Source organism: Pithys albifrons, chromosome 5 (assembly GCF_047495875.1).
Source record: "Pithys albifrons albifrons isolate INPA30051 chromosome 5, PitAlb_v1, whole genome shotgun sequence".
Classification (NCBI taxonomy): domain Eukaryota; kingdom Metazoa; phylum Chordata; class Aves; order Passeriformes; family Thamnophilidae; genus Pithys; species Pithys albifrons.
This window is the reverse complement of record NC_092462.1, coordinates 25,152,027-25,177,554: the sequence shown is the minus strand read 5'-3', so window position 1 is coordinate 25,177,554 and position 25,528 is coordinate 25,152,027. Positions and strand designations below refer to the sequence as shown.

Here is a 25,528-nt window from a genome sequence, read left to right as displayed (position 1 = left end):
CCAGCTGTGCCGGCAGGCAGCTAATGACCGCCGGGCGCAGAAGGACACCGTGGCAGCTGGCGGCTCCCTCCCCCACCTCCCTCTTTTTTCTTTTTTTCTAATTCCTTTTATTTATCTCCCCCCGCCCTCTTTCCCTGCTTTTTCATTTTTCCCGGTGCTGGTAGGTGGGCAGCACCCAGTCCTCGTGTCGTGTCCCCCGCCCCCACCGTGTCCCGGGACCGGGGTTACTGTGCCCAGGCGGCCCCTTCAACCCCTCTGACTGCGGGTACGGCTGTGTGTGCCCCCCACCCGTGTCGTGCTCCCTCTCTCCCCCCGTGGGCGGCCGTGAGCGCTCCCCGTGCGCGCGCACCCCCTCGGAAATGACTTTTTGTGTTTCAGCTGCGGCAGCTCCCGTGAGGATGCCGGAGGAACGGCTGCCCGGCCAGGCACTGACCGCAGGGATGCGCCCAAAGGAGGAGGAGGAGGAGGATTAAGCGCCCCTGCCCCCCCCTCCCCCCCGCCCCATCCCTCTCCCCCCCGGCCCCCACCCCCCTGTTCCGTTCCCCCCCGCCGCCCCCACCCCTGACCCGGCCACCATGAACACCAACGTGTGCGTGGAGAGTGGCCCCAACCCTGAGGCGCCGGGGCTGCCCAAGGACAGCCACCTGCCCGAGGGGGCCCTCAACAGCCTTGTGGATTACAACTCGGAGATGGAGAGGTACCGCTCCTTCGCCACCTTCTACAAGACCAACGGCGGCGCCTTCCCCCAGGCGGCCAAGATCGCCCGCATCACCACCCCCATCTTCCCCAGCGCCGCCGCCGCCGCCGCCGCCCGCATTGGCATGTCCCCCTGGAACTGCGACACCGCCACGGCCGCCGCCGCCACCGCCATGCTCTGGGGCAGCGGCGGCGGCGGCGGCACGGCGGGCGGCGCGAGGAAACCCTCCTCCTCCTCCTCCTCTGCCGCCGCCGCCGCCGCCTCCGCGGCCGCCGCCGCCGCGTCCTCGCTGCACGCCGGCAGGGGCGGCATGCACCACCGGAGCGACTCGCAGCGGCTGGGCAAGCCCGGCTGCCCCCCGGCCGAGCAGCCCGCGCTGCCCATGGCCAACGGCAACTTCCTCTCCACCCTCGCCCCCGAGCACTGCCGGCCGCTGGCCGGAGAGTGCATGAACAAGCTCAAGTGCGGCGCCACCGAAGCCGAGATCATGAACCTCCCCGATCGCGTCGGCACCTTCTCGGCCATCCCGGCGCTGGGCGGCCTGTCCCTGCCCCCCGGGGTCATCGTCATGACGGCCCTGCACTCCCCCGCCGCGGCCTCGGCCGCCGTCACAGACAGCGCCTTCCAGATCGCCAACTTGGCGGACTGCCCGCAAAGCCACGCCTCGGCCTCGCCCGCCTCCGCCCTAGGGGCCGCCGCCGGCGCGGGGGGCGGCGGAGGCGGTGGCGGCGGAGGCGGAGGGGGGGCCGGCGGCACCGGCGGCGGCGCCGGGGCCGGGGCGGGCAACCCCGCCAAGAAGAAGCGGAAACGCTGCGGGGTGTGCGTGCCCTGCAAGCGGCTCATCAACTGTGGAGTCTGCAGCAGTTGCAGGAACCGCAAAACGGGACACCAGATCTGCAAATTTAGGAAATGTGAAGAGCTTAAGAAAAAACCGGGCACTTCGCTAGAGGTCAGAGGAGATGATTTCTTTTTCCCCAGCCTCCCGCCGTCCCTCCTCAACCCCCTGCCCCCGCCCCTCCAGTGCTTCTTGTCTAGCTTCAAGATGCAGCATCCCTTCTCCGAGGCCTCCTTCAGGCTCTGAGGGAGCCCCCGTCGCGGGCGCGGCTCCCCGAGGCGCGGCCCCGCCGGCCGCCCCTCTCCGCCCCGCAGGGAAGAGCAACGCCGCCCCCCGCGGCGCCCCGCGGAGCCGGACCCGGCCGCTGCCCCCTGCCCCGAGCAGAGAAGGGGCGGCCGGGGCGCGCCTGCCCCGCCCCGCCAGCTCGGGGCCGTTACGGGACGATGCTGACCTGGTGTACCTGCCGTGCTGTTTCCACAAGACTGCTGGCTCTCTCTGGTTCCTTTTTTTTCTTTTCTTTTTTTTTTTTTAATTAATGGCAATCATGATGATTCAGGGCGGTTTGTAGGGACGGGGAGGTGGAAAAGGGAAAGTTTTAGCTGAACACCAGGCTTTTGCTGTCAGAAGTTCAAGGGAAAGTGATGACGCGTTCATCTCCAGGTTGGCTGGTAGCAGTTTGTCCCAGACAGACAATTGCCCCTAGGTCCTGGTAATCGGTAAAACGTGCCCAAGTGATCTCTTTGGCAACGTCTTTTACGAAATAACCTGTTCGTGGTGTATTAAACACAGTGGAAGAATAGCACAGGTATGACTGAACTATATGTACGGTTATTTTTACGACATGTCCTTGGAACTGACAATGAATTGTGTTCCCCAAAGCTGTAACAACAGGTTTTCAGTTTTGCTAGACATAGGAGAGACAGACAGATCCCATGTCGGAGACATTTCAGTTAATTTATTGGGTATGACAGACAGTGGGAACCAAAACACACAACCGTGAGGAAAACGGCAATTGGATGGTATCGTTAGGGGGAGGAAACAAGTGAAAGAAAAGACTAGTAATCATACTTAATCCCTTGTCATTATTAAAATTATAGTGTTGCTGGTTAGATGCATGTATCAGATGCATCTGAAGGTGTCGAGGATGATGGATTTAGTACAGGGAGTAGTGTATGCTGGGTGACACTAAGATTTGTAGTCAGAGAAATCCACAACTAAGTGCGAAATTGCAAGTTCCCTCTGTGTGTGTGTGTATGCCTGTGCATGTTTGCAGAGCAGCGTATTCCCTTGCTCATTGCTTGCAGGAGTTCTCTCCAAGAAGACGTGGGATGAGGGATCCAAGGGAAAAAGCAATACCAAGAGCCAATTAATTTATTCTCTGTTAAATAAATGGAGATAATGGTGTTGATATTGACACTGCCATGGGACAAAAGCAACATTTGGGGGTTTAACTGACATTTGGCTGATACTATTAACTCTTTCCTAACCAGCCTCATCAAAACAACTGATTAATTCCTTCTTGCAAGAGTGAACTGTCCTTGCTGAAAGTTTGATCCATAGCTTTCCTGCCTTTTAAGCTCTTTTTTGTGAGTATATGGTGACCCAGCATCGTCAATGCAAAAACCAGGATGGACTTCCCAGGGGCTAGAAACTAGACTGGGTTTTCAGGTCTTGTTTTCCTCAATAATATGCCTTTGTTGGTTTTGTAGCAAGTTTGCAACAAAGATACTTAACGCCCCAGTTTGTTAATGATGGATTATAATGCTGAGTACAGCCTAAAAGAGACTACTCTGAGCCAGAGGCATGGAGAATTCCCCCCCCACACACACACACACCACCCAGCACTGGAGGTGCCTTTGTGTGCAAGTTTCCCTCAATAGGCTTGCAAACCAGGATGCTGCTGGGATTTATTATTTGTGATAAATTATAGGTTCTGATGGCTTATTGATTTGTGCAGAAAGTGAGCTGTCTCTGGAACAAATTTGTACATTATCAGATCTTCCTATGGGTTTGTGTGCATCCGAGCACATTCCCAGAACTTCCTCACGCCTGGCAAAGGTGTTCCACAGTGTAAAAACTTTTCAGGCATGTTATGAGAATGCCGCCCGTTAAAATTGTTTAACCACTGTGACTAGTAATACCTGTGGTTTAATTAGTCACTTGTGTGCTCTCATAACCACCTGCCTTCACTTCTTTTCTTCATTCTGTCTCTGCCCCACTCTCTCCTGTTTGTGCTTCATCAGATACATAAACACAAAAGCTCCTCTGCTGCTGTGCTGTAACTCAAAGGAAACAGGTTTCTCTTTCCAGCTGTGCAGATGTCATTAAGGCATCACTTTTCTGCAGGTTGTGACCCATCACAAAGTTTTGTCATGGGATGTGGCTGATTTCTTTACAGAAATGTGGTTTGTCAGGAAAGGAAGAGTAACTTTCTTCTGTGGTTGCTTTCCTTATGTCTTCTTTCTTCTTCTTTTAAAAAAAATTAAATTAGCTAATAAAGAGTGACAGCAGGACTGCCTACAGCACGAGTGCAGCACCAGTACTTTGGCTGTACAGCCACCAGCTGGAAGGGCGTCAGAGAGTGACAGGGCCTACATGATGGCACTGCAGCAGCAGTGTTGGTATTGAGGGGCAGGCAAGTTCAGTCTCCCTGCAGAGTGAGCAGCTGGAGTAACTCATTTGGCCTGTGCTCCTGGGGAAGCCCCCTCTGCGTGTGGGTGATGCTCTGGCACATCAGTAGCACAGTCACACAGAAATGCATCAAGGATTGAGGGGCTCACATTCCACTACACACTTGTAAGATTTGTGAATTGTGTTTGTTGCAGGAGTGATTTAAGGCAGGGGGTGGAACCATGTTTAAAGACAAAATAAACAAAAAATGAGAGTAATACCAATAAACAGTAAACTGGCTGATCCCAAGGAAACAATTTTTCTCTTTTTCCTTTAAGTCTCTTCTACTGGTGCAATGAAGGCATAGGTTACAACTCTCAGAGTTAGTACATGAAGTTGAAGATAGATTCATGTGAATGCTTTCTAGTCCCTGACCCTCACATTTTTAATGGAATGCTTCTCACCCAGCATTTTTTTAAAAACACTTGAATTATTTTTTCCTACTTTTCTTGTACTATTTTCACATTAAAAGTGTCCCAATGCTCTAGTATTTTTCATAGAATGTTATTATTACTAGGAAATTTTATGTACAGCAATAATAAATCTATAAAATTAAGATTGACATCACGTTGCACGCTGCCTACTTGTGTATGTATATTCTGTGTTCATTGAGATTTACAGTTGGTTTAAAGAGACATAATCTTTATTTACCCATAGAGACTACTTATTTTGCTCTGATTGGTATACGTGTCTATAACTTCTGCTGCAGGTTATGAAGATTAGGAGCCTGATGATAGTTTACGTCCCACTCTCTTTGAAGTGAACCACTTCCATTCTGCATATCAATCTCATTTGCCCTGCTCCTCATTTTCCTTAGCATGGCAACAAATTCAGGCAGAGAGGCTGACTTGCAATGGCAAGGGCTGAAGGGTTGTACCTAAATGTGAAATATCAGCTGTTTAGGCATGCTGTCATCATAGCTGGTACCACTTGCTTTCTTTGTAACAGCTCAGCTAATTGGTACGTGCGCTATTAAAGTGAATGTTTGCATACCAACCTCATATAGTCAATACCAGCCTCCAAATCTGAGGCACCTCGCTGAGTTGCATTTCAAGCCAGAGGGAGTTTGAGATGGCCTTCTCCAGGGACAGGTTGTGATGATTGATTTCAGCAGGCATGGCGTCTGATCGTGAGAATCTTAACACCATATGGCATTGCCACGGGGGAGAGAGGCTGTGCTGGCAACCTCCGAACTTGCACTTCGTGTTGCGGTAGCGCATGTGAGTGCTGTTAAGGGGAGACTGCTGAGCTCTGTGGATAGGGGTCAATTAGTAGGGGCCTCAGAGGAAGCAATTTCCCTGCCGTCTATCTAGCTTTAAATTACATGCACGAGTTAAGTGACGGCATGATGGAATTGAGTAGTGTGAGGGGGAACTGTAAAGTCTGATAAGGAGCAGGTGGCTAACATGATCCAACTGGCTAACTGGAAGGTGGAAAGAAAGACCACCTTGTAGCCTGCATTGCTGTTCATCACTTAACATCAGCAATGTTGCTGTATGACAGTTTGTCTCTCCTGTCTGCCCCTGCCTTGTAGCCCTTCCTCTGGCCAAGTCTCCCTGTGTGCATGTGTTAAACACTGTGCAGAAAAGCAAAAAAGCAGTCCTTGTTCCTGGGCGTTTACAGCTGGAGCAAGGACTACAGTTTGTCCTGAGTGTAATTCTCATTGGCATTGGCTGCAAAGGCCTGATCAACCCCAAGAGCTGTTCTTCCCCTCTCTCGTTTCTTATTTGTGCCCCTTGTGCTCTGCCAGGATGCTCTTGTTTTTCTGTTCCCAGACCTGAGCCTGCAGGGAGTGTGCCTGACACTGGAACTGGCTGCTAGCACCATATGAGAGCCCCTGCTGGGTGACTGTGGTACTCCTGCTTGAGGCTTCCAACACAGTGCTGTGATAGTATGGGCAGCAAACAGGGGAAGTGAGAGGCAGGACAAGATCTGACCTTTGTTGAGTGTTTTGCAATGTTTTTTTTTTGTCACTTTCATTCATATTTTGCGCATCTGGGATAAACACATTCGATGATGAATTTTCTTTTTGACCTCTGGAGGTTCTTGGAGACAACTCAAGGCTTCCTGCTGCCACCTCCAGCAGAGACCAGAGCAGCTGCAAGCATCTTCGCTCGCTGGCACGTTATCTCTGCTGCTCTGAAATCTCGTTGAAGTTAATTGACCAACCTTATGTGTTAGGATCACATCTTGCAAGGCAGGAGTGTACTGTGGTTGCTGGGAGACATGGAGTGGAGGAAGATGTTTAGGGCCCAAGGAGTCAAGCTTTTGGTCTCCTTACAGTTCTAGCAAGTCACTGAGTGCAAGTGATTTCCTCTGAAATGGAGTTGGACATTGTCTGGTTTACTGTCTCATACATTGTTGCTTCCCTTGTCTTGTGTGATTCTTGCAAAGCAGAGAAAGTACCCAAACCCCATGACATTACCATTCAATTTAGAATATAAACTGCTGCTTGATATAGTATAGTTTGTTAAAAGGAGGCAAAAATTAAGTCTCTTCTGCCTAAGGAAATCTCTTAGTGGTAGAATTTGGTACTGTACTAAATAGAGTGTCAAGGAATTCTGCAAAATTGTACTCCAGTCAAGGGCTTAACAGTCTCTTTCATACAAACACTGCTTTCTACATGCATTAGAAATTGCTTGTTTTAAATCATTGACCTATGATTGTTTGCCAGTGAAATTGCCCGTATGGTAAGACAGGTTAAGAGGTTGTGGTGATTTTGCACTGAATAATTCTTTGCAGGTTTTTCAAAGTAAATACTAGTATAGGTTATGCAGTTGGGACATCAAGATTCTGTGTCAGACTCTGGATTTCAGTGTCATGACTGATTGATTAGTCTGTTTTTTTTAAGCTGACATAGTGAAATCTCTGTATTGTTTAGGCTGGGCAAGCTGCATGTGTCATAAGACAGATGATGAATGAAGACAGTTTTAGGGTCTTTTTTAGCAGTAATTAGCATAAGAAGTATATTTTTCCTTCTTTTCTTCTGTTCTTCCCCCCTCCCCCCCAATCATCTAGGTCACTTTGAACCAGGCATTTCAGAAGCCATAGAACCATCATGACGTGGAGTCCTATGCCAACTACAGGATGTTTGGAAAATCTTTCCAATTCTGTGTTTGTACAAAATATTGTAGACTATACACAACATGCCTCATTCATATAGGGAGACTCATTTAAGCTGGTAGATATGTTAATGTCCTGTTATATACTGCTATTTAGGAGTGGTTAACAGTAAGAAATAACCTCCATTTTTGTCTGCCCGTTTATGTATGTTCATATTATTGGGTCTTGGGACCACTTTCCATGCAATTCTGTTTGCGAAGTGCACACTTAACACCTTTGCTGAAATCAGGGAAGACATTACTTACTAGGAGAATGAATTAGGATGTCAGAAAGCAATCCCTTGGGACTTAGGAAAGAAAAGGAACAGAAACTTTTTTTTTGTCAGAAACCAACATCTTGGTGCTGTGTTTTTGGTTTTCAAATAAATGTGCTCTAGAGAGTTAAAGGAAAGGTTGATACTGATTTCTGTATGCTGTGTCATGCATTTGATACATGGCCATGACTGAGAACAGATCCTTTCCAATGATCCTAAAAATTTGTTTTGTTAAAAAGAAAGCAAGTAGTTTTCCAGCTCTTAACACGTGTATATTTTAAGGGTTATGCTTGGTGAAATAATTCTAAGTAGGCAAACCTAGAATATACACTTTAAAGACTCATCAAATGTAGCATAATCCTTTTGATTGCTGGTTGCAATGGGAAATGGCAGCCAATTGCAGAGGGAAAGGCTTTAAGATTAGCTTTTTGGATATACCCAAGTCAGTTAGGAGCAATAAGAAAGTAACTCACATCACTGTAAAAAAAGTCCCGAAGACGACCTTGGTTGCTAACAATTCCCAAGTCTCTGACTACTTGCTTAAAAATTGGCAGCAGATACCACATCTTCTGAGGAGTACCACCATCCAGAGAAAGCAATTCTCTGCTTCTGTAGTGTCTGTATTTTTGATATCTCATCTACTTGAATGATCCTACTGAGCCACAATGTCTTGAAGCATGAGTTTCATTTGACACCTTTTTTGCTATTTGGGAGCCCATACTGCTGTGTCTGTCTTCTCTCTTCTTTTGGGTACCTTTATTGTTTTCCACAGTTGTATCTTGTTCAGTCACGTGCAAACACCTGTCCTGAAATTGAATTACTCTGTGGTGTAATCTGAAGTCATGCCCCATTCCAGCATCCTGCGCTTTCTGTTGTGTGTTATGTTGCGCCATACTTTAGATGCGACAGCCATTTAATAATGTTGAAGCCTTAGCTCTGCAGGGGCTAAAAAGATCCCAGCAGGCTTGTTAACTTCTACTCTCAGACATTATGGGAAATATTTTCTCCTCCCTGGAACTCCTAGGCATCCTCTTAATTAACGCTGTAAAAATCCATAGCTAGGTATGCACAAAGCCTGTATAATTTTTTTCCAGAGTTTCTCCATTCCTTCCCATTTAACCAAACACTCTGGTGCCAAGTGAGTTATGAGAACATAAAAGGATTAAAACCAGCCTGGGTCATGCTGGACACTGTGTTTTTGTCAGGCAGCATACTCATCAAGTGCCTTCCCTTCACTCACCACATAGGGTCTTATTCTTTACCCTTCTCTACTCAGTATTTTTCTTTATATCAGTCTCTTAAGTGTTGGGCATTTTAAAACTTTGTCCCTCTCCAGTCTCAGGACAGTATTCCTTTCTGTTCCAGACTGCTGTGGTCATGGTGTCTGTTGTACTTTTATATAGGATCCCCTCTAGCTGGTATCAGACTTAATTTGACTGGGAGTTATTTGTACAGAGATGAGAGGGGTTATTCAGTGGTTTAAGAAGTGGAGAAGCAGTATTAAAATTTGAGGTGGAAGGAGAAAATAATTACTGGAAAACAGTGGGGAATCCAAGGGAGTTCAGGATGGATATCACTTAAGATGAGGACAGAGGAGAAAGAAAGAAGAGCTGGAGAGTGCTCAAAGAGAGAAGAACACAAAAGGGACTGAGGGTTATTTATAATAAGTGAAGGCTCAGTGATGTGGTGCCTGGTCCTTCACAGAGGTGATGTGGCACAGATTGACTGAGTACTGAAGGGTATGATGGTTGGGCTGAAGAGGGCAGTGAGATCTTCCCTGGTGAGAAGAGCACAGATATATCTGCTGCTATGAGCAGGAGGTTTGCAATTAGTAATTCGTGTGAGGTAGTTAAAGAGCTCACCAGTAACCATTTTCCCCGACTTGTACAAGGGAAGGCCAAGACTTCATACAGCCAAAGGGGACTTTGAGCAGGGCAATTAAAGAGGTCAGAAATGTAAAAGGAGAAGTAAGGAAGTAAATGTTGTTAAATATGTGATCTCCAAAGTGAGTAGTATCAGTCAAACAAAGGATATTGGTTTTAGAGTGAATAAAAGAGAAGAAAATTATATTTGGGATGGTTGTGGGTATGACCCACATGGGAGGGGGTGGGAGAGGACTTGATGACCATCTTAGTAATGATGTAAAATCTGCTTCCTCTAAATCACCAGTTTGTCTGAGCTCTGGGAGGTGGTGATACTGTTGGCTGGTTGCTTGGAAGCTCATGTAAACTAAATTGGAGGTCAAAGTCCAGTGGAGGTGACAGTGTCATGAAAATAATTACTGAGATGTATCTTAATTGTCATCCTTGAAAATTTCAGAAGACACACCTGGGAATGAATGGGGTTCAGAACCATTTACAACCTTTTAACATTTTCCCTGCTAGTCAGGAATTGTGGTGACCTGCTGCATAATAGTTTGTCTTGCTGATCCTCTTCCTCCATCCAATCAGACAATACATGGTGCTCACTTTCATGTTTGGCTGCAAGAGAGCCAAGCTGGCACCTGTGATGAGTCTTAGGCATTGGCTAATTATACTCCCTCAGCCTGGATACCAAGTGCTGCATTTGAGTAAATGTATTTCTGTATTTCTTCTTCATTACCCTGCCCCCCCCCCCCCAACTTTGCAGAAAAGGAAACAAGCAAGCAGAGCCCAAGCATTTAATGGATATATTTTTCACTGGCTCTTTTATCAACAGCCTATGAAAAATCCCAAAGGACAGAAGCAGTTAGCTAACCAATGAGGCATCATAGCTGATTTTAGGTTCCATGCAGGAGAAAAAGATACTGAAGACCCAGCAGCTCTAGGGGAAAGAGATTTAAATTTAGGTTTTGTACTCAGAAATGTGCCTCCTCTCTGCTTGGAGACCAGTCTGTAAGAGATTACTGTACCCCAGGGCAGCAGTTTGGAGGATGATAGAGATGTCAGCCTGTGAGTGCAAAGACTTGTACCACTGGATGATGAACCAGCAGGGATTTCTCATTAATGGAATGAATGTTAACAAGAATAATTCTGTTTTGTGAGCTGGTGTGTGTGTGTGAAGGATAAATGATAGGGGCTGATGGATGGTCTTCACAGAGATTTGATTAGGGAGAAGGTGAATGGCAGTGTGTGTGTGTGTGTGTGTGTGTGTGTGTGTGTGTGTGTGTGTGTGTGTGTAAGAGAGGGGGGGGGGTGGGGGGGGGGTGGGGAGGTGTACATCCACTGCAGAAGACAGGCACAATTCTAGTTGATAATGTCTGACAGAGAAGTCAGAAGAAGTAACCAGGAAGTTTCTAGGCAAAAGCAGATCCTGAGTACTGGTGTGGTATTTCATTTTACTGTCTTTTGCATTGTAGGATCTTGGTTTTTATATTACATGATGGTAACAAACCTCTTCCCAAGAATTTCTCTATAAAACTTTTCTGAGTGACACAGGTTTCTTCTTTTTGCTAATAAAACATTTGACTATTTGATACTAATTCCCACAGTCAGTATGGGAGCACTGAGTGACAGCTTTTCTGACCTGCTTAGCATGAGTTTTGTCTCTGAAGTAACATTGTTAAAGCTTGGATGAGCCATTTCCCGTTCCTGAAAAAGCAGGAGACAGGCCAGACCTAGTGGTTGAGGGACCAGGCAGGCCGAACCAGCAGAAACCCCTCGTCATGCCTGAGGTCTTCATATGCTGCTGAAATGCAAATAATAAACTGAGAAAAGCAAAATAGTCACATAAGCCAAGTTAGGCACTCTAGCAGACTTAGCAGATCCACCTTCAGGTACAGGGATAGCTGAAAAAACTGAAGGAACTGCATGAACTGCTCTAGAAATAGAGAAAGAAATGTGAATCCATTTGGCAGTGAGATGTGGGAGACCCCTAGACTGAAAAGCCAAGCCTCTGGTATCTTCCTTGCTGCCTTTGCCAGAAAGCCATTATGAGCCCCTGCCTGAGGCCGGAGCATGGCCAGCTGGAACTGAGCTGCAGGGTAGCAGACAGCAGGAGGAGTTCCCGACCCGGCTTGCCCGCCGCTGCCAGCCTCGCATGCAGGATGCCAGGCACAGGGAAGCCAGCGGCCAAGCCGCCTGCCCCCATGGGAGTGAGCGGGATGCCAGAGGTGGAGACTTGGCTCTATCCCTCGGCTCGCTGGCCAAAAGAGCTGCACTGGCACAAGGGAGGGAGCATGCTGGAAGGCGGCCACAGCCAGTCACTCCCCGCTCGGGAGGGAAGGAGGAGAGAAGATGTGTTCCTGTCTAGGACTCTGCCTGTATCCTGGGGCAATGCTTGTGCCTGCCAGCCTCGATGCACTGTTGGGATGCTTGGCGACTGGAGCTGACTCCTGGGGATGTTAAGGCTGACGGTGGAGCGGTTCGAGCGCGTGAGCTGCTCCACTGAGAGCTGGTGTGGCTGCTCGTAGCTGTAGGTGCTCACTGGCACGGAGAGGGGCTCTGTCACTAACGTTTCCTGGGACTGAGCTGTTTTTCTTTGACAGCATTAGTCTGGATTCCTTATGATTTCTGATCTGTATTTACCATCTGTTTTCCCCAATGGCATTATGCATTTTTTTCAGATCAAAACCCATTCCTTGAAATTTAATCTCATCTATAAAGTGAAAAAAATTAATATATAAAATAAGCTATGGTGTGTAGTGAATGTAAATGAGGTACACCTTTGCTCCTTCTTTCTCCTGTGGAGAAACACATTACTCCTCTGACTAATCCAATTGATTTGGCTGGGGAGCTGTGGCCTGCTGCTGAGTCTGAGTGGCAGCATCCGGCCATACAGTGGCAGGTCTCCATGGCCATTGGCACAAATCCTTTACTCCCCAGCTGACTCCACTAAAATCTCATGAGGTTACCTCTAAGTGAGCTATTTGAGAGGAACTGGGTTTTCAAACCATGACCCTGACTTAGGACTACATTTTTTAAATTTCTATTTGCAATGTCCCATGGCAAAGGTTTACTTTTCACTCAGTAGAGCTAGCGGCAGAGAAAGTCAAATGAGTTTCCTAATCTGGTATGTTCTAAATCTGGTTTGTCTCAAATACAGCCTGAGAGATATGCACTGCAAGTGGAAAAATAACTGCCAGAACGCAGATGTGTTTCCTCTTGGAGCAAATAAAGCTGACTTTTAAAATAAATGTTAAATCTCATCCTTGGTATGAAGGGAGACAGGCCTGTAGCTCAGGTGTGGGGAGAGATATTTTAAGGTGGGCTGTGGTAGACAACTCACCACCAAGCTTCTGACCCAGCGTATGTGTCCCTTTTTATTTGCTAAGCCCAATAATAAGCTTGTTATTAGAGGACATCTGTTACTGCCTGATAACATATACAGCAAGCAGGAGCACAGTGTTGGTGGACAGCCAGGGATTTTGGCAGCTGTGGGGAGTGGCAGCTTCATGACTGTTTCACACCTTGTCCAGAGCTGGGGCAGCACATCCCTCCCATGGGCCTGTGGCTGGGTGGGAGGATGCCAGGGGGTTGAGGTGAGTGCTGTTTCTGTGTGGAGCTCTCCTGTGCCAGCTGGTGTGCACAAGTGCCAAAGCCAAGATGCGTGCAGGAGCAGTGCCTCATCCACTCATCCTCCTGCAGCCGCAACTGGCCCCCTCAGTGTCAGGGCAGCGCGGTGGGTCTCTTGGCATACTGCCAGGACAGGGAGTGAAGCAGCTGGGAGAAACATGCCACGCGCCAGGTTCTGCCTTTCCCTTCTGCATTTCCAGGAGATGCAGTTCACACACTGGTTTCTTGCCCCCAAGCCTCCTTGCCTGAAGAAAAACATTCAAGGAGACTGTGTGAGTGGAATCTGAGCAACGGGAGGTTTTCCCCAAAGTCATTGCTGTAGGTAATGTATATTTATGAGCGGAACAAAGTGGGACGAAGATACTTTGAAAGGCTGCTTTCCTCTTGGAGTGACTTAGTATTTAGGCAAGTAAGAAGTGGAGATGCTGTCCAGACTGCATTCACCAGTGGCAGAGCAGGCTGGTGCAGGACAGATGGCGGCTTCCACTCATCCTGCAGGTCAGGAGGTGCTGTGTTCTGAGGTTCAGAAGGCTGCATCCTTCCAGTACCTAGAGGGGGCCTACAAGAAAGCGGGAGAGGAGCTTTTTACAGGGGCACATCGTGGTAAGAAAAGGAGGAATGACTTTATACTGAAAGAAGGTAGGTTTAGATTAGATATTAGAAAGGAATGCCTTATAGTGAGGGTGGTGAGAGGCTGGAACAGGCTTCTCAGAGAAGTTGTGGATGACTCTTCTCTGGAAGTGTTCAAGGCCAGGTTGGATGGGGCTTTGAGCAACCTGGTCTAGTGGAAGGTGTCCTTACCAATGGCAGGGGGGTTTGAACATCTTTAATGTCCCTTTCAACCCAAACCCTTCTATGATTTTGTGGTGCTTTGCAGGTCAGGAGGTCCTGTCACTCTACTGGGCTGTAGCACATCACAGTGCAACACACAGCTCCATTTCAGCAACGACTGGGTCTGTACCACCATGTGTGCCATACAGCCTGGTGCTTGTCTGGGGAAGGGTCTTTCCAGAGAGAAAAATTGGGGATGGAAAGTGAGTTTTGAATTTGCAACAGATTCTGCACTGTTTGTGTATGAACAATGCTGATGTCATTTCCAAGGTGGCTGTCTGACACCTAAATTAGCTTATGGCACTGGAAATAGAAGGTGTGATGGAAAGGCCAGTTTGCTTTCCTGCTGGCAGTCATGTGAGCTCTGTGGGACGGACTAGGTGCATGGCCTGTATTTGCACAGTGTAAGGAAAGCATACAGGTACTGGTTTATGGCCAGTGATGGTCAGTGTTTGCTGGGCTGGGCTGCTGATTGATCCAAATTGCATTTCATGCAGCAACCACAACTTTCCAGCTAAACATTTTTTGCCACTGTAGAACACCAGATTTCTCTATGTCTGATTGTATGTCTCTATATACACACTGGTTTCATTTAATTTTCTGTGTGAATTTTAGATTCTTTAAGGTGCTGTCTGTTTCTGTGGTTGTGTAGATCTTTGTAAAGATGGCCAGGTAGTCCAGATCTTGTTGAATGTACCTCAGCTGCAATATACTTCCTAAAGGGCCTCTGTTGAGCTGGATTGTTTCAGCCAGGGCTTCTCAAGAAGAATGACAAGTGCTACATTTGGCTAATATTTTCTGTAGCTGATGTGTGAGTTTACTTCAATGAGAGCAGGATTTTTGCTCATGGATGAAACATCAAAGGATTCTTACACAGTGCAACATCTTTTAACACTGGTAAAGTATTAGGTCATAATCATGTAGTCGTCTGATGTATTTTATTATTCTATTTTATTTCTGAATATGGTTCACCTCAACTCAGGTGAGTCCCTAGCCTTGCAGAAAATAATACAGGTGACTTACAGTGAGTCTTGGTTAGGTAACTGTGAATTTTGTTTGCACCCTAAGCAACAGCATCCTAAGCAGGAGTGGCCATCTTTCCTAATTCCTCATCTCTGTATCACATCTTTGAGGTGGTTGTGAGACTCACAGAGCCAAGGAGACAGGCATCTCTGGCATTTTTGGTAGGTTTTAGGTCCAAAAGGGATGGGGCTGGGCTGGGCAAGCAGGTGGGCCTTGGATGAGCAAAGCCTGCCCAGGGGACAGTGGGAGGGATCATTCTTTAATATCTGGTTTTGCTGTGAAAATACAGGTGTTGAAACAGTGTCTTTGGTGTGGAATTTATAGCACCTGCCAGTGTGCTGTTGTCATGTGTTGTGTGTAGCAAGGGTCTGCTCTTACATTTCCCTTTGGGGCACCCAGTACAGATACAGAGTTATCATTTTTCTATTGCTGCTTAATTGAAGAGGTTTTCTGTTGGTTTGTGTTGCCTTTTTTTACTTCATCCTCCAAAAATGTAGCACACTTGGTCCCCTGCAAAGCTGACTTTTCGTGACAACAATTAAAATTCCAAATTTCAAATATTTGAGCCACTTCTTTTACAGTCAAAGCTGGCAAGTAGGGAGCAAAATAAAGAGTTTGGAAGTGTGGTGGTCATTTCATCCTGGGTTTGTGTAGGGATAAATTCTCTCCAGTGATGCACTTTATGGCATTACCTCCTCAGAGAAGCCAGGGCTGCAGATTTCTGAGCATCCTCCTGAGAGCGAGCCTGCCGTTTGTCAGCATTTGCACTGGCACGATCAGTGAAGGCTTTTACAGGAAAACGTCGCTGATCAGCTCTGGTTTTGCTCCTCACCACCCTTCCCTAGGCTTCCGGCAGGATCTGTCTTTCCTGTCACTCAAGATAAGGATTCCCCGCTGGCAGCACAGAGATCCAGAAATGTGCTCTAATCTTGCCGAGAGTTTGATTCCCCAGCTGGGACTGGTGGATTTATACAGCCAGGCAGTAGGCATTGCGCTTTAACTTGTATGTTGTTGTGCTGAACCTCTGAATGGGCTGAAGGGTCTCTCTTTGTCTGGAAATCACCTTCATTCTTGGAGTGGTGAAATCTATGGATTTCATCACATATATTGGTTTAGATTTAACTTGAACCAGCTATTCAATTTTAAAATATTTCTTTTTATGTTTAAAGGGTGGATTAATAATTCATTCCCAAATTGGTAGTTAGTGCAATGGGTATTTAATTGTAAATGCATATCTTTAATTAGAACTTGGTACACATGCAAAAATTCCTTATCTTGCAGTTTTTCAAAAGGACACATGTTAAACCACAGCTTTCCCCTTCAAAAATACTATTCTGTGTATTTAAATGTCTGAATGACCTTTTAATCAAACATTACACCTTTGTTTCCAGCTGATATGACAATGTCTGACAGTAACTCAATCTGATGCGGCAAGAAAATAAATAAAGGCCATCTCAGTCACTATGTCTTTAAATCTCTCTGTCTACCTGTGATTTTGTGTTCAGGCAGATGGACCTACAGCAGAATATTATGCTTAGTTTTCAGATGCAGACAATCTATTGAGTTTAATACATTTTCATGTTTGACTGTTCTTTTGAGGTCAATTTAGTCATACAATTGTTTCCTGCCATTCCAAACTCCAGCCTCTTCTGCAGACAACCTCTTTATAAATTATAAATCTGTGTACCTCGCTCTCAGCAGCCATCTTACAGCCCACACAGACCGATGTGGATGGTCTAGCAATTGCATTAGCTCTCCTCAGCGTACCTAGGGATGAGAGATGCTGTGCTTTGTCACTACTTGTGCTTATGCTCAACTCACGTAACCAGGCAGAACAGGGTCTGGTAAAGATGGATGTGAGCAATTCCTACTTTTGCACCACCAATACAAGAAAACACACTAGTCAGGGTGATTGTATCAACAAACAATCTCATTGTCTTTGGAAGATAATTTTTGGATGATTTTTTAAAGCATAACATTCACAGAGGAGGAGGGTATTGAATTGGTGACAGGTGAGCCTTCTAATGACACAGCAGAATTATTTTGATTTCTGGTATTTCCACGTGAACAAGCAATAAACATAACAATAACAGCTCCCCTTTCATACGGCTTTTACAAAAAGAGGAGCTGTGTACTGCTTGAGCCTGATTATCACAAACTGGGGTAATTATTCAACAAAAAATAGCTGCCATACTAATGAGCAGTTCCCTGGAATTCTGAAAGAAATATTCTGACACCAGGGACAATGCACATCATATGCTGCAGGGTCCATGGTTTGTTGGATTTTTATGGAAAAACTAGGAAAACATTTCAAAGGTCCTCACTAAAACAAAAATGAAGTCATTCTTTCAAAAAGATACATGGTTACTATATGTGACACCAGCAAAATCTATGAGAACTTTTTTGTTACGAGGATCTATTTGCAAATTTCCGTATTTTTGTTTTTAGGGGAATTTCTTCAGGTGTCACAGCACTATTTGTGGGTAGTTCTTAATGAAACAAGTACTTGTGAGCTGGGACAGACTGATACAGAGTTATCTTAGGTCTCAGTGCCGCCTCCCTGGACAATGCAGTCATTAGCTCTGGAGGAGAGACATGTGGGTCTAGATGCATGGGTTCAAGAGTGCTTTCACAATCTTTTAACTGAGAAGGAAACGGAGGGCAAGAAGTAGCTTACAGAAATTACATAGTCCTTGCAGGCTCAGCTCTGCAGCCTCTCATATGTTGTACTCTAAAGCTGTGAAGGGATTTGCCAGTACTCAAATGTGTATGGAGGCACCTGAATGCAAGTGGATGTCATTTTCAGGGGACAACAGGCGGGAGAAGGAGGGAGGGTAGCAACTCTGCAAGTAGGCTATTTCTGCATAAGCCACGGTCCAGCATATGTGTGAAAAAAGGACATGGGCAGCCTGGGCAGTATCCCAAGGTGTTTCCCTCACTGAAATAAAGTCAAGGATGTGTTTAAATTCTTTCTGCTTTGCAACCTAAATGTGGAACGAGATGACCAGCCTGAGGTTTGAAAATACCAACCTCTGTTCCCAAGGCATCTATAGACACACCACACTTTCTGAGTGACAGATCAGCCTTTGCTATTCCTCTGTCACAAACATGGTCTTGCCAAAGTGTGTGTTTAATCTGCAAACCCACCAAGCCATAACTGTGCATCTGGTATGCCAAGGCACAGGCAGAAACAATTGTATAACTGTGTGGTTATTCTAAAAGCACTGTCTGTTTTCCAGATATTTTTTAGCAATGTTTACATTTCCATGACTGCCTTGTTAACTAAGGAGGAGACAGCATGTTTAGTGTGTTATATACTGAGTACGATGTATGGCGAGTGATCCTGAAATGGTGTGTGTTTGGAGAGGGATGTTTCTATTAATTGTCAAGCAATGTGAGGCATCATGTTGTTCCTAGATAACTGAAAGTATGCCTAAAATATAAAGGAAAAGAACAACTAGAACTCAAGTATGCCAATGCTGCAAAAGAAAGCTTAACTTGTTTTCTTGCTTTTTTTTTAGAGAACACCTGTTCCCAGCGCTGAAGCATTCCGATGGTTCTTTTAAGCAGTAGTGTATCTTATTTTCAAGGCAGTCCGAAGTGAATGGCGAGCTAAAGTCTTGTTTTAAGAAACTGCTCAGTCCACCATTGAAGAATATACTCAGATACTATTTTCATTTATGTATAGGGGTTTCCTCAAAAGCAAAAGACAAAAATCTGGGAGCCTGGGGAATTGGCCAGCTTCTTCACATTCAGTACACCGATTCTTTCTTTGATGTAACTTAGCTATACTAGTGAAGTTGTTGTCTATTTTTAAAGTGGCTGTAAAAAAAAAAGTTTGGGTAAACCCCTGCTATAAAGTCATGTATCTTTGAAAAGTAACATATCTATACTTCATTTTCAAATATATGTGTTTCAGTACTGTAAACTGTACAGATAGCCGCTTGTATTTTGTGTGTTTAGACACAAGGAGACAATCATGTCTGAGCATCAATGGAGATAAACGGTTTGTACACAACAGTGTGGTTCTGTGAGTTAAATCCGGAGCAATAAATTCTAGCTTTAACTATTTGTTTTGCTAGTTGTTTAGCAGCAGCAGCAACAGCAACACTATTTTACCCTGCATCCTTCCACAGAGACTTGATGCCAAGTTTTCCAAGATAAAAAGATTGTGACACATCTAGCAATTACCTTCCGTTATGGTGTTGTGAGAGGGAAAGACGTAACATTTAAAATTAATCTTTCAAGCACTCTATTAGAGTAGTGGTTTGAGCACTTGCATTACTTCCAAATGAGCTTTACAGAGGGGTATCTTTCAAAAAATGCTGTCTGGTGTTTGACTTGTTTTCCACTGTGCTCTGAGCTGGAGTGCCCAGCACAGGCGGATATGCAAAACTAGTCATCCAAATAAAGGTTGTTGTAGGATGCAAAACAGAGTATGAGACTTTAGAAAAAATGATGACTCAGTGGAACTACCCTCACCTACGAGATCTTGTGTAACATTTTCAGTCAATGGAGTAAGTATTTTATAAAGTGGAATGCCATATTTTTGGTTCAAGTGGAGCTCTTCACAGTTAAGTGAGTTTTGACAGTTAGACTGGTTTGGGTCTCACTTGCACTTGTGCTCATTTGAGAGCCTGGATCATTTTGTGGTATAAAAATGAACCTTTTAAAAAAAGTGCTTTTAAAAAAAAGACCACTTCTCCACACACATTTCTTGGTCCGCAGATCTTGGCTTTGCTGAATGACTGGTCCCTTAGGCCCCCAGAAAAATGCTTTTGCTGTTCTTCCTGCTCTAGCTGCGTTGAGGTAATGTGTACTCCATGGAAAGGCAGCACAAAAATGGATATAATTCACACAGTGTAAAAAATATGTAGGATTCTAAACTTAGGAATACTTATTATCAGTCGATCATCACTTTTTTTTACTTAGCTTTGGCATATCACTCACGAGTGAAAAGGCCATGCCATCAAAGTAAGTGAATGCTGTTGTGCCATGTATTTGATAGATTTATAATTTTGTACAAGTTAGGACTACCAGTAGTTTCACAGACAAGGTGCTGGACATGGAAATAACCAGGTAATGTTGCACAGCACATGCAAAACTCCTACTGTTTCAGCACTTTCTCCATTTTTTTGCTAAGGACTTTAGCCTTTGGCCCCTGATCAGACTTATTTGGTGAAGCGCAAGGGATGGGTTGGGAATGCTACAGTGTGGGACCTGTGCAGGTGCCAGCTTTGGCAGGTGAGGGAGTTCACAGGACTGGAAGGTATTGGGGGCAGTCAAGAAAGTGAAGATCAAGGAATGGAGGAGGATAAACCTCCTGAGGTCACGTGTGTCAGCAGGACCCGTCAGAGCGTGGGTGACCCAGGATAACTGGAGGAGTGCAGGTGGGCTGGGTTTACACCTGCATTCTCAGGTTAGGGCCAGTGCATGTGTCTATGTCTTTGCGTCGTACGACATCACGTACATGGCTTCAGAGGTGGAATGTCACACTTAAAATGCTTCTATCATGGTGCCCCTCTTACAGTTTGTAAGAGATCCTCAGTTAAATAGTCATCCAGTGCCCATTCAATGAGCTTTATGTCTGTATGGCAACCACGTATGGATTTTTTTTTTTTGTGTTGGAGACATTTTGGTTAGGGCCTCTGTTACTGATCACTAGACCAATATGAGCTCTGCAAGGTCTTCTCTACCAAAGCATTGATTGATTTACAAACTGAAGCCTTATTTTCACATCTGGCTGGTAAGCTTGCCTTGCTCTTTGGAAAACTCTGATTGCTCTTGCAGAAGCAGAGGCAAAGTTAAATTCAGGCTACATTAGGTGCACAAAGATACTCATAGCAATGTACTTACTGTCTAATACCCTAATGTTGCATGTCTTGATGTGGTTTCTTTTTTTGTTTTGTTGTTTTGTTTTAAAGAACTGGTGGGTCTGTATATTGTAATTGTGGTGTTTTACATGTCAATTCAAAACTGTTAAAGAAACAAACAAGCAAGCCTGTTAATTAATGAAAATGAACAAGAGTTGATTTTTCTTTGATTTTCCCATACGGCTTTTGTTTCGGATGTTGTTCCTTTGCACCATCAGGTTTTTAGATTTTGCTGAAACAGTATTTATATGACATAGTGTGCATAGAGCATTTTAATTAGTGATGTTTGAAGAAGGAAATCCCTTTTCTGGCCTGTCTCTCTCCACTGCCCTTCCTTCCACCCACTCCCCCTTTTATATACACATTTGTCAATCTGATTACTATCAAGTTCTAATTACCAAATTTGTGCTTTTCACAAGGTCCAATACCATTTTCTAATGTGAAAATTTGTGTTATTCTGCATTCTTCATTCTCACAGTGAAAAATGAAAAAAAAAGGGGGTGGGCAAAAAAAAAAAAGGAGCAGAACTTTTACCATCTTCTAGGCAGGAATGCTAAGCCTAATGGAAGCATTTTTGGCATACCCCAGAGAAACTTATGAAAAATTGTAAGGTTGAAAGGGAGGCACACGTACCCATTCTGTCAATTAATAACAGACCCTCCCTATGAGGGAAAATACTCCCTTTTGTACAGACCCTCTGGTATGTACGTCCTACAATTAGTGTTGAAGAATGTAAAGTCTTTAAATGGACTGTATCTGTAATCAAATAATGAAGAAAAAAAGTTGCTAAATGAACATATCATTCAGGGTCAAATGCGTTCAGCAAAAAGCAGTAGTGGGTCTTTGATCATGGTTAGATGCATAGTGATATCAAACAGTGGGTTCTCATGTAACAGCTAAATGTTTCAGATTTTGTTTTTATTAAATTTGGCAGTTTCACGCTGAGGTCTACTGTATTCTTAGTGAACAAAAGACAGCTCCTATGTTAGAAAGTACTCCATTTTCACAATTGCAGGGAACTAGGAGGGTATTTTCAGAAACATGGGCCACAGAAATGTACTCCTTTCACAGTGTTCTCCTATTTCTGAACTGTGCAGTTATCTATTAAATTTTCTAATAGATATTTGTGTAAGGTGTATGTATGCTTGTGCAATTATGGAAAAAACAGTTTTGGAAAATAGTGTATTTATGAAAAAATAATCACTTATGGGGCATGTACAAAACTGTATAAAAACATTCAATTTGCCCAGTAAAGTTGTTTTTGTGATATTTCTGTGTTGTTGAATAAAGGACTTTAGTATTCAAAATATCTCTCTTTTTCCATAAACAGGTCCTGTTTGTGGGATCTTAAACAAAGAAAACCTCTTTTAAAAAAGAACCCTCAAAATGAGCGAGAAGGTCCAAATGCTGACCTCAGCCTTGCTTATGGGAATGAATGCTTATGAAGTGATGGTACAATAGCTACAAAACTCATTCCTTCTCAATTGGCAACCGATGAAAACCCCATAAGTTATACAACTAGAGGTAACATCATACTCTGGATTTTTTAAAATAGTAGAAAAATACTGCCTTTTTTGACTAGGAATGTTACTTTGAGATTTTGAGGCTATGAAAAGGTTAGTGAAGTAGGAGGAAGACTGATTACAGAAAGGCCTTAAACCCTTTGGTACAGATCTGTATGTATAAAAAAAGTGGACTGGTGAGGGTGGTATGATAAATTAGCAGTTAGCTTTGTAGGGAGAAGCATGTGAAGGTGAAATCTCATCTGTAGTTCTTGCAACAAACAATAGTCCTCAGAATAGATCATCCTGTTGCTGTTGGAGTATTTGGAATGACGAATATGGTTTCTGAGAGAATGACAATATTATCTTTCTTTTTGTTTTACTGCTTCTCAGTTCAAAGTTCATCTCTCTACCTGTCGCAAAAACTATATGTAGCTCAGGAAGCGGCTTACTCTTGATGTGTTGTTTCCCCGTACTACTTGCCAGCATTGAAGCAACTTCAGATAGGTGGGAAAGTTCGTGACAGTGCTGGAAGCTTGTCACCTGAATCTGGTGAAATTTGGAACGTCATTTTTCTGTGAATATTCCTTTAATCAACAGAAAGTCTGCTCTTAGGAGTCAAAACAGAATTTTGAGAGTTTGAAAAATGAGGTAGGTACTTTAGTCTGTGAGATTCCTTCTATGCCAGCTGATTTTCCAGGGGGAGCCTTGGTGAATCCTTTTGTTTTCAAAGAAAGCAACAAAAGAAAAGGGAACAGAAGTGGATTTTCCACTGATCCTGTCTGCTCTTATCGAAATCCATAAGGATATATGTTCTTGGGAGACATAGAGCACTCATTAGACAAGAGTGATTCTTGAGGTCTGTTTGAAGAGGAGGAAAAGGACTGCCAGGTTGCTAAGGCATACTCAGTGATCTCTCTGGATTAAATATAGAATTCACAGGGAGGAAATACACTTATTTCATGAGACAGTCGATTTGGAAGCGGAAAGAGGTCTCTGAGTTCCTATTCCTTTAATGCTTTCTCTTTCAACATTTTTTCCCCTCAAGTATTGTTTTAGACTAGTCTGAATGAAAAATGTCCCTCAGCTCTGGAGAAATGCTCACCCCAGATATGAACCTTGCAGTTTAAAGCTACCTCTAGCTTTTTATAGCTTTTATTTTTTAATTAAAAAAAAAACAAAACAAAAACAACTAAAAAAAAACACTCCTAAAAGAAAACCCAGACAAAAAGCAGGTAACTTTTCAAAGCCAAAACTGACAAAGTTATTACCAAGTCTGTTAAAGGAAGGAAAATACCCTTTTGTGTGTAAGCTCAATTCTTTTAGGCTGTGTTGGACTCAATTTGGTTTTGCCACTAGCCATTTCAGTGCTCTCATGTATTTCCAAGGAACAAGTCTGAAATTATGAACAGACTAGTGATTCAGGGCAGTGTGTCTCCTGGGAGGCTCTAGTCCTCCCCAGGTTCCCATGGGCTTTACCAGGTAGTTCATGAAATTGGAGGATAGGATATAGGTGACTTACTTACCTAAGTTTGATCTTACTTCACTGTAAGGATCTACTCAGTCACCAGTGTGCATTGAGCATGGATAGATGGCCCCAGAATCTACTAAGGAAAGAAATACTTCTCAGTAATAACTGCAGAGCGTACAATAAAGTGAGACCACTGGCACTATCCAAGGAAAGAAAGGTGAAGTTCCACATCCGCAAAGATGTCAGGATCTGTTCCCACAGTAGCATTGTCTCTGTTTGCCGTTTGTGTTTTAGGATGGACACGTTCAGCTGGGTCACTGGGTCCTTCAGCAAAGTGCTTCTGCCCAAGGAAGGCAGAATGAAGGAAATGCAGGTGGCAAAATGTAATCTTGCAAGACAAGGATCTTGATTGCCTAAAGTATTTCCTCTGCTCTTCCAACTTCTCAGATGCTATTAAAAGATTGTCACATTATTATTAATTTAATAAGAAGGAAAAGGGGTTTTAAGAACTAGCCTTAATGGGTTAATTTCCCAATAAACTTTGAAGGTACTTCTTAGTCTAATATGGCTTCCCCATAACTGAAGAAGGGTTCATTGTCTTGTATAAGGCCTTGACTTGGAGACTCAAGGATCTTTGCTAGAAAACAATTCAGCAGAATTCTGGTAGAAAGATCTGCCGGTGTTTATGATGTCAGGCAGAGCATGGATTAATTATTCAGTGCAGTTCTCCCCAGTTTGGTTTATGATGTGTATAAGCATCCTCCATTTGAAAAGAAAACTCCTTTCTCTGCTTGCTCCTTTAAGTCCGCTTTCTTTATAGAGTTAATAGGAAAGCCCAAAGCATTAGAAGAAATACATCTCTTTTTGGCTTGACCTTGGAAAGAGAGGGAAGAGTTAGTCCAGGTCAAAAACTCCTGATGTTTGCCCAAATCTCTTAACTGGGGTCTTCTCTCCATTGGATGTAGCTTGTGAGCAAAGTCCATGCATCAGCTTGGCAGTCGGACACAACCCTACAGAATATGAACACTAAAGCAAACAGGACCCAATGGGGGACGTTCCCATTGCCACCTCTCTGGTACATCCAACAAACACAGGTTTATGCCAGATGTCCAACGCCCCTTCTCCTCACAGGGGTTAGGTTTGCTATGCCCAGCAGAGAGGTGAACCTCCCCAGATCTGATGAGCCAGTAGCATGCTGGAGGTTTTTAAGAAGAGACAAGGTTCATGTGTCCAGACAGGGACTAGAATATCTGGACCCAGATGTCTTGCATTAGGTGTGAGTGTTGGAGGGCTTTAGAAAAAAGAGCTGGACTGTTGAGTAAACCTAGTCTCTTATGTGCCTATATTTTAATAGTCATACCTAGATAGTGAATTTGAGCACCTGACACATTGACTGAGAATGTACTGTTTAATGCAAAGTTATGTCAACTGGCTTTCAACCTGGTTTTGGAGAATTAGTGGGTAAATAACCTGATCTAAAGAAATCTGTCACCCACATTAGGAACTGTGAACTAATTATTGCTTTCTGATCTCTGCTCTTACTTGTTTTGCCTTTTTATCCTGATTGTTTGCATTCCTAGGACTGATTTGCCTTTCTGATGCAATGTCATGTGATCTGCTGATTAATTTTTGTGAGCAATCATAAACTCCAACCTATGGCTGACTTGGTATTTTTTTTATGCTACGCTCCATAAACAGTCATTCATTTCTTATGATTACTGTGTGGAAACAGACTTTTACAGGCTAATAAACTTGGAT

General features: G+C 44.4%; 1 protein-coding gene across 2 annotated transcripts; it reads left to right on the top strand.

The window, feature by feature from the left end:
- The first annotated feature begins 575 nt into the window (after positions 1-575).
- CXXC4 (CXXC finger protein 4) lies at positions 576-25,528 on the top strand. Of its 2 annotated transcripts, XM_071555945.1 has the most exons (3): positions 576-1,381; positions 1,463-1,646; positions 18,446-25,528. In XM_071555945.1, exons 1-3 carry the CDS (start codon positions 576-578, stop codon positions 18,488-18,490), a joined length of 1,035 nt encoding a protein of 344 aa, XP_071412046.1. In that variant the 3' UTR covers positions 18,491-25,528. The 2 variants fall into 2 exon arrangements, with proteins under 2 accessions (XP_071412046.1, XP_071412045.1); XM_071555944.1 differs by lacking the exon at positions 18,446-25,528 and having other exon boundaries at positions 1,463-4,682.

Excerpts from the sequence above, each read along its gene's own strand:
- CXXC4 (XM_071555944.1), top strand. The coding sequence starts at position 576 with ATGAACACCAACGTGTGCGTGGAGAGTGGCCCCAACCCTGAGGCGCCG. Across the intron at positions 1,382-1,462 it reads TCGGCCTCGCCCGCCTCCGC|CGCCGGGGCCGGGGCGGGCA; the intron begins CCTAGGGGCCGC and ends CACCGGCGGCGG.